Consider the following 8,504-nt stretch of genomic DNA (forward strand, 5'->3'; position numbering starts at 1 on the left):
GTGTGGTGTAGAGATTTATTAATACAAGGGCACATGAGCAGCATAAAACCAAATCTCTTAAGTGGCTTCAGTTGTTCAGGGACAGGCGGACTTCTGCTAACCTCCTCACACACCAGGAGTCCGACTTAGGAACTTCTTGCACCAGAGGTACGATGTGGCCGCACAGAGTCCGTACCTTGGGTTGAAGAGCAGAGCGCGCTGTCAGGCCTGGGGGGTGGGCACGCTGCCAGGGGCTGGTGGGGTGGGGGGGAGTGTGGGCGAGGCCAGGCCCGGCTCACCAGGTGATGACGTACTGCAGGTGCTCGTTGCGCAGGGTGACTCTGGTCTGCCCTCCGATGGGCCCTCCAGGGACTGTGCTCTCTGCAGGAACATGGAAGGTGTCCTCACGGTGGCTGTGGGGCACTCAGCCAAGGTGGGCACACTCCCGCCACTGATACACGCTGGGGTGTGGAGGACAGGAGGGGAGGAGGGAGGTGTTGGGGTGTGCTGGTCATGACATACTGAAGTCCGCGTCGATGAAGATGGGCTCTGCGCCTGTGAGCCTGGCCATGGCCTCCAGGTCCCGGTAATGCCAGTGGTTCCGCTCCGGGTTATTCTCGGGGACAAAAGGCTTCCTGGTCTCTGTGAGCCTCACCATCCCCACCAGATCGACTTCTCCCTCAACCTGTGACGGAAGGTGAGAGATGCCGTCTCTGCAGAGCTGGGACGGCTCCTCCCAGAGAGGACAGTCTAGCCCCCTCACCTGGCCTTTTTGCCGTGTGTCCGGATTCACCTTCCTCCTGGGTACAAACCCTCTGTTTACCAGAATGGTGATTCTAGAGTATTAAGAACACGCAGTTTCAGGCAGGGAAGAGGTTCTGAATGCAAGTGATGACTAGCAAGCAGTCACTGGGTGCCCCAGGGAAAGACTGAAGCAGAGCAAGCTGGTGGGGGGGTCACGCCCTCCCCACCGCCAACCTCTGCTGTTTCGGCTGCTGCCACACAGCCAGCGACGGACGTCTCCCCGCTGCCTCTCCCTTCAACTCCTGCCTTCAGTTCCCTGTCCTGTCCTAGCTGTAGCACCGGGGCCCATCCTGCACCTAAAACCAGAAGGTGAAGGCTGGGGCCCTGGGTTTTCCTTATTAGGCTGATGGTCTGGTTTTGGATCTTGGTCGGGGGGTGGGGGGTGAAGCGGTGCTGCGAGAGTGGTGCTGAGTACATACCATTTCCTACTCAAACACTCCTGGGAAGGCTCCCCTGACCCAAAACCCTCCATGCGAGGCTGGGGCTCCTCTGCTGGCCCCTCCCATTGCCCCATAATCACTAAATGTGTCAGCCACTAAACGGTTTTCTCCAAAGAGACCAGTTTAATTTTCCTTGCTCTTTGGAGCTTGACAATGCAGATGAAGTTCAGTAATTAGTTGTCTTAATGACAACCAGGATGACATTTCAAACTCTCCAAGGAGTTGAGCTGTCTGGGTAGCTTGGATTCCCTGGGGTTGGGGGCTGAGAAGGAACATGGGAACCAGTACCTATGCCAGGCCACTCAGCACCCCTCCCCTGACACGCCACTCACCCCAGCTCAGTGCAGTAGAAGGGAGTGACCACGTAGGCTCCGCTCTCGGCCGCTGATGAGAGCCGGCCAGCTTCCCGGGCCTCTCGGGCAGGGTCCACCATCGTCCGCGGCATCATGTACAGCTCCTTGGAGTGGTCAAAGTGCCCCCTGACCTTCACGGGCCTGTACTCCAGGTTCTTCAGTTCCATTGGGCTATATGGGGTGGGAGAAGGGGAGCCGAGACCCACTTGAGGGCCTGCAGACCACGACGCCCACCGTGGCCGGAGCAGAAGGTGATGCACAAGCACCGTGGGGGCTGCAGGGCTGCATGCTGTGCCCTCTAAGCGGGGCTGAGTCCTTGGAAGCCGTGTGGGAACGAGGATCTATGCTGCCAAAAGGCCCTCGTTTTCAAGAAAAGCTTAAAGCTGTGGACGCCTGTCTGAACTCAGTAAAACACGGGCCAGAGCAACCACCTGCAAGGCAAATACGACCCACTGTATGCTCCCTCGAATGGGAAGCGTCATGATGACAGCTGTCCTTGGGGAGTGCTTTTAAAGGAGGGAAAGAAGGCAGGAGAATCACTAGGTACATTTTCATAACACCACTCATGTCCAGACGCGACAGACGTCTGCATTCCCGCCACCTAAGAACTGCTACGGAAGGCTGTCAGCACTGCGGAAGCCCTCAATGCACAGGGCCTGGAAACAGGTGAAGCCCAGAGGCCTTTCCACACGTGTGTGTCAGGCAGCAGCTGGGTGTCAGCAAGAAGCCTAGCAGGACCACTGTTGAGTCAGGAAGGCAAGCCGCAGCCAGGCCCCGCTGCTGACCTTGAGCAAGCCCAGCCCAGCCGCACAAACTCACTCTGCGGGCAGTGGGATGGGCTCGGCCATAATTCTGGACTCCAGCTCTGCGATCAGCTGTAGCTTCCACTTCCGACGCTGGACCTGTGGGCACAGAGCGTAAGCCCAAGTGAGCGGCAGCACGGTCAAGGGCTCAGGGCCAAGAGAGCCACGTCAGCCTTTACCTGCCACGTCCCCAGGCCAAAGGCAGTCACAGGAATGAGAAGCAGAAACCAGCGGAGGAAGCCCTCATCTTCGGTTTTTGTGGCAGTTGCTTCGGCTGAAGAGCTGCCACACCTGCGGGGCCTCCAGGCCAACCCTAGGAGATGTCACAGCACGGGCATGGGGCCGGAAGCCCTTGAACGAAGAACTGGAGCAGCCAGCTCCTCAAAGCTGCCCTGACTGCCTGAGAGAACGTGGAACAGGAGGAGGGCCAGGCCAGCATGGGCAGTTGCAGCCAACCAGCAGCTGCGTCCAGCCCAGCTCCTAACCCAGCGCCCGGCGCAGGACACCCACTCAGCAGACAGTCACCGACTGAATGAGATCCAGCGATTAGGGCCTGGCTCTGCCACCCACTATGACCCTGGGTAACTCATGGAACCACCTCATGGCTTTCCTGCAAGAACATGCTGAGACGTATCCTGTCACTTAGACGCAAGGACTTGCCCATGCTCTGCAGAGAAAGGACGTCATACACTTCAGGAGAGTGGTTTACAGAGCTCTCAGAACAAAAATCGCTTATAAATTTAAAATTGGAAAAACATACACAAGAGGTACCTTTAAGCTCTCAGAGCGTGAGTTCCATCAATGGAAAGCATCTTAGGTGTTAGGGATGGTTAAAAAAAGGCAGGCCTGGAGTAAGACTTACAGCCACCTTTCCAGGGTGCACAGCGCTCTATACACAAACACCCTTTGTTGAACCTCGGGGACCACAATGCAAACGGTACTGACAAGTCCAGCTTTCTTTTAGGATTCCAGACAGCTTCGGTCTCGGTTCGGCCCCGCCTCAGCCAGAGGCGGCCTCGGGCAGTGGCTGCACTTGTCGGCTGGGTGCGGCGGGAGGGCGGCAGCGCGGAGAACAGCCCGCGCGCACCCAGGGCCTGACTCCCGAGGCTGGGGCGGCAGTTTCAGAGCTTATCGCGACTCCCTCGCCCCCCCGGCAAAGTGGACGCACGGACTGAAAGGCTTTCCCCGGGCGCCTGGGGCGTCCCTGCATGAGAACTCACCTGCGCGCGGGGAGATCCCCAGGACGCTCCTCCAGACGACGCTGGCCGGGGCCTGCGGAGACGTGAGGGGCCGGCTGAGCTCGCCCAGTGCGAGGGCGCGCCCGGCCGGCCGCACCCCCGCCCGGCCGCACCGCCCCGGCCGGCTCACCGGCCCCGCACCCGCCGCGCACAGCAGCGGCCGCAGCCCCGCCGCGCGCAGCCCTAGCAGCCGCGCCGCCGCCGCCATCGCCCCGCCCGCTCCCTTCCGGGCCCTGGAGGCGTGTGCTTCCGGGGCGTCGCTTGGCCCCGCCCCGCCCCGCCCCCGCCCCGCCCCACGTGGTTCCGGCGAAGGTCGGCGCCCAGCTCCGCGCGGAGCCATGAGCGAGCTGCCGGCAGACGTGCGCGCCTTTCTGCGCGAGCACCCGAGCCTGCGGCTGGAGCCCGGCGCCTGCAAGGTGGGAGCGGGGCGGGGGTGGGGTGCGGGAACCCCACGGCGGGCCCCGAGACCCCCAGCGCCCGGACGCCGTGACCGCGCCGCGCTCCCGCCCGCAGGTGCGGTGCGCTCTGACTGGGCACGAGCTGCCTTGTCGCCTGCCCGAGCTGCAGGTCTACACCCGCGGCAAGAAGTACCGGCGGCTGGTCCGCGCCTCCCCGGCCTTCGACTACACCGAGTTCGAGCCGCACATCGTACCCAGCACCAAGAACCCGTACGTGGCCAGGCCGGGGCGGGGCGGCCGGGAACTGCCGGGCAGGCCGGGGGAGGGACAGTTCCTAGTGCTGAGTCTGGCCGGGACTGGGTAGACTCCGGAGCCCCGACCCCTCTCCGCAGAGTGAGCGCTCCTCAGAGATGCGGCCAGTTTGGCAGCGCCCACCCTCCCTTCTGATAGGAGACCTGAGATGCAGGGGGCAGTTCTGGAGCTGTGAGTCACCTGGGACCCCAAGTGAGGTCCCCGTCTTGCTCATGTCTGTATGTGGGTGTGTGGGTGTGTTCAGTCGCTCAGTCGTGTCCGACTCTTTGCGACTCGGACCTGGGCTGCAGTGCACCGGGCTTTTCTGTCCTTCACCATCTCCTGGAGTTTGCTCAAATTCATGTCCATTGAGTCGGTGATGCTAGCTAACCATCTCATCCTCTGTCATCCCCTTCTCCCCTTGCTCTGAATCTTTCCCAACTTAAGGGTCTTTTCCATTGAGTCAGCTCTTCGCATCAGGTGGCCCAAGTATTGGAGATTCAGCTTCAGCATCAGTCCTTCCAGTGAATATTCAGGGTTGATTTCCTTTAGAAGTGATTGGTTTGATTTTGTTATAGCAGGGACTCTCAAAGGTCCTCTCCAGCATCACAATTCAAAAGCATCAGTTCTTCCGCACTCAGCTTACTTTATGGTCCAGCTCTCACATTCATACATGACTGCATGTGCATTACAGTGGTACCATGTGGATATCTGAAGTTGATATTTCGTTTTCTTTTTGTAAACACAAGATTTGCCACCTGGGCCTGTGTGCTTCGTAGAGGGTTGGCGCACTTGTGCTTTGTGACCTGAGGTTCTGAAGGTGGCCATTTTCCTTCTTTAGTTTAAAGGAGAGCTTTGATTTAGCCGAGAGGGCACGGTTGACAGTAGTAGTCAAGATGAAGGGGGTGGCAGACAGTCGCACTGCGCAGCCCTTTGTGAAGCGGTGGTCCACATGTCTCTCCTGCTGGAGCAGTCGGGGGAGGCTGGCCAGGCTGTCTGGGCCTGTTTTCTGGGTGGACAGTGAGGCTGTCTGGAGGAGTGGCAGGCTGCAGTTGCTTGGAAGAATCCTGATGCCTAAGCCACACGGCAGACCTCCCCCATCAGCCTCTCTAGGGGTGACTCTAAGACGTGGCTGTGGTAGAGACCGCCCCCACCCGCCTCTCTAGGGGTGACTCTAAGACGTGGCCGTGGTAGAGACCGCCCCCATCCCCATCAGCCTCTCTAGGGGTGACTCTAAGACGTGGCCGTGGTGCAGAGCTGTGGGTCTGGACCCTGGCTTGTGAACTGCCCCTTAGGCACCAGCTGTTCTGCAAACTCACCCTGAGACACATCAACAAGTGCCCGGAGCACGTGCTGAGGCACACCCAGGGCCGGCGGTACCAGAGGGCGCTGCGCAAGTGTGAGTAGCCTCGCGGGACGTGGGTGTCTGGGGGCCTGCGTGCTCTCCCCAGGACCAGCACCCCTACAGGGCAGAAGCGGCAGCCTGGTCAGCCTTTGGTGGCCCTTGGTGGGTGCGCCAGGCCCGGTCCCAGCACGGTGAGGAGAGGGTGATGGTAGGGGCAGCACAGGGCGGGCAGCAGACCCCAGAGTGGCACGGGCGAGGTCAAGTGCTCTGAAGAAGATGGCGCTGAGCCAGGTGGGCCTGCCTGACGCAGGAGGCTCTCTCAGGGCTTCTCTTCAGACAGGATTTGAGGGGCTGCGGGGAGAGTGCTCGGCTCGGCTAGGGGGGCAGTTCTGTAGGACGGCTACTGTGCCACCAGGCAGGTGGGGACAAGACCACAGAGGGTCTTGGCAGCTTTGGATGGGAGTGCACTGGAGGCTTAGAGCCGGGCCTTTATGGAGCGCACCGTCCAAGGAGGGGTCCCAGCTGCTGTGCTTGAGGGGACTTCAGTCTCCGGGTGGCAGGCTGGCGTGGCTTCCTGGAAACTGGCTGGAGCCAAAGGAATGGGTGCTCCAGGCCGGTTCGGTCTCCGCTGTCCTGCCCCTGGCCCGCACCCCCACGCACCTGGCTGCAGTCCCAGGAGGAGCCGAGCTGAAGGCTCTCCTGACGTTTCCCTGGGGAGGAGGGTGGCAGGGCCCAGGCCGAGCCCAGCTGTGTGCCGGGGGACCATGGGGAGACACGAGGGAGCCGGTCTGTCTTGCAGATGAGGAGTGTCAGGAGCAGGGCGTGGAGTTCGTGCCGGCCTGCCTCCTGCACAAGAGGAGGAGGAGGGAAGACCAGGACGGTGATGGGCCGCCACATCCTAGAGAAGCCTTCTGGGAACCCCCGTCCAGCGATGATGGCGCCGCCCCAAGCGACAGTGAAGATAGCATGACAGACCTGTACCCACGTAAGCTAGAGCGGCCCCCCAACCCGGCCTCGGGATTCAGTCACAGCTGCCCCCGCGGATTCCATCAGCAAGCAGCTCCCTCCCGCTGTGTCCACTTCTGGTCCTGGGCCTGGCTGACCCCTCGGCACAGGTGGTACACTTGACCTCAGACAGCCCAAACCTCTACCCCTTGCAGCTGAGCTGTTCACCAAGAAGGACCCGGAAGCGACTGGGCCTGGGGACAGCACTGACGACTTTCTGACCGAGGACGAGGACGAGAAGCCGAGATGTCCCCAAGAGCCGGGCCCTGAAGACGGCAGGGCCCTGGGAGCAGGCCAGGAGCGCGTCCTCAAGCGCAGGAAGGTAGTGCTGGCCCCCGGGCTGCCAGCGCGGCAGCGGCTTCGTATAGCCGTGGGTTTCAGCTTTAGAAAAAAATCAGAAACGTTTTTTTTTTTCCACAGCTGAAATTTCAAGCCAGCAGTATACAAGACAGGCGCTGGTGGGGCTGCTCAGTGGGGGTGGGGCTGCTTCCTGGTCTGCGCAGAAGGGGCTGCACGGAGCAGGCTCAGGGCCCTGGGTCTAAGGCAGGGCGTCCAGAGAGCAGCGCAGGGACTTCGAGGAGGGGACTTGATCAGAGCCCCCGGAACCTCTGAGACTGGCGCAGGAAAGAAGTTCCGTCAGTGACGTAGCACTGGGCTGGTAGAGGGCGGGGCAGGACTGTGCGATTGGGGTCCGAGTGCTGCCTTTTAACTGCCCGGCCGAGTTGCCACGGAAGCCGCAGGCAGAAAGCTGCCCAGGGGTTCCCACTAAAGTCCCTTCCTCCCTGCGGGCTGGGGTTGGGAGGCAGGCTCACAGCACCCCAGTATCACATCCGAATGCCCCCGCTGACGGGAATTCTCTGTGCCACAGAAGCGATCCAGCTCCTTGAAAAAGAAGTTCAAAAGTCACCACCGCAAACCTAAGAGCTTCAGCTCTTTTAAACAGTCAGGTTGATGAAAGGTCGCTGGGGAAAACACATCTTGAGAGAATTCTGAAAGTCCTCGGAAGCTGCCCGCCAGGGTCCCCACTGGTCCAGTTCCCAAGACCTGCTCCACGCACTCCTCGTTTGCTGCCAATGCCTGCACGGCTGGGGTCTGACCCCACACCCAGGGAGCAGCAGGGACCCCGAAGGAAGACCTCCGACTGGACGCGGTCTCCGGCAACGCCTGGAGGGGGCACCCAGGGAGGGCCCTGGCCAAGCCCCACCTGGCTGGAGGACACCAGAGGACCACACTGCGTACAACAAATGCCATTATTTATTTGGACGTATCTCCAAAAATCAAAATGTTTTCAAACACAACTAAGATATAAAATACAGCATGAGATTTATACCTATTTCCCACAGAGAGCAAAAAAAAGTGTGTTTCAGAAATTCTTTTTGCTAAAACCAATTTAGTAGGTCCTTTTTCCTTTTCTTACATAAGCATCCACCCCTGCCCTGAGCACTAGCCCACTCAGGGACAGGGGAGGTGGGCTGGGGACCACCACGGGGGCAGTCTCAGTTTTTGCAAACTAAAAACTGTACCCCGCCAGAAACAATGCCACAGGCAGCTGTGGCCTAGCCAAGCGGGCTGTCCCTGGGGCCGGGAGGCTGGGTTAACTGGGCGGGCATGCGCTGAAAGAGCACCCTGCCCAGACTGAGACAGTCAGAACCCCCTTCACGTGGGAGCACCCCAGGGACGGAAGTAGAAAGCCCTCCATCCTTATAAATACGCGGGGAGTAGGGAAGTGGGCTCCTGGGGGTGGTGTATAAGGAGCCTCTGAAGTGGGGGGCTTGGCAGGGGGACACGGGTGGTGCTGGAAAGGTGGCGATGGCTCCCCTTGGGTTAGCTGGGTCGACTGTAGGGAAG

The 8,504-nt window shown here is 60.4% G+C and overlaps 2 protein-coding genes across 2 annotated transcripts; one reads left to right on the top strand and one right to left on the bottom strand.

The window, feature by feature from the left end:
- Positions 1 to 3: 3 nt before the first annotated feature.
- On the bottom strand, positions 4 to 3,825 carry LOC128056994 (surfeit locus protein 1). The gene is made up of 9 exons (XM_052649835.1): positions 3,748 to 3,825; positions 3,600 to 3,651; positions 2,559 to 2,692; positions 2,396 to 2,478; positions 1,556 to 1,747; positions 743 to 815; positions 502 to 664; positions 279 to 360; positions 4 to 175 (listed from the first exon to the last, which is right to left on the bottom strand). The coding sequence occupies exons 1-9, from the start codon at positions 3,823 to 3,825 to the stop codon at positions 106 to 108; spliced, it is 927 nt and encodes a 308-aa protein (XP_052505795.1). The 3' UTR covers positions 4 to 105.
- Positions 3,826 to 3,928: 103 nt separating this feature from the next.
- SURF2 (surfeit 2) lies at positions 3,929 to 7,999 on the top strand. Its single transcript, XM_052648442.1, has 6 exons — positions 3,929 to 4,033; positions 4,131 to 4,285; positions 5,602 to 5,705; positions 6,451 to 6,636; positions 6,812 to 6,978; positions 7,525 to 7,999. Exons 1-6 carry the CDS (start codon positions 3,956 to 3,958, stop codon positions 7,606 to 7,608), a joined length of 774 nt encoding a protein of 257 aa, XP_052504402.1. The 5' UTR covers positions 3,929 to 3,955; the 3' UTR covers positions 7,609 to 7,999.
- The last annotated feature ends 505 nt before the right edge of the window (positions 8,000 to 8,504 follow it).

This window comes from Budorcas taxicolor, chromosome 11 (assembly GCF_023091745.1).
Source record: "Budorcas taxicolor isolate Tak-1 chromosome 11, Takin1.1, whole genome shotgun sequence".
Classification (NCBI taxonomy): Eukaryota; Metazoa; Chordata; class Mammalia; order Artiodactyla; family Bovidae; genus Budorcas; species Budorcas taxicolor.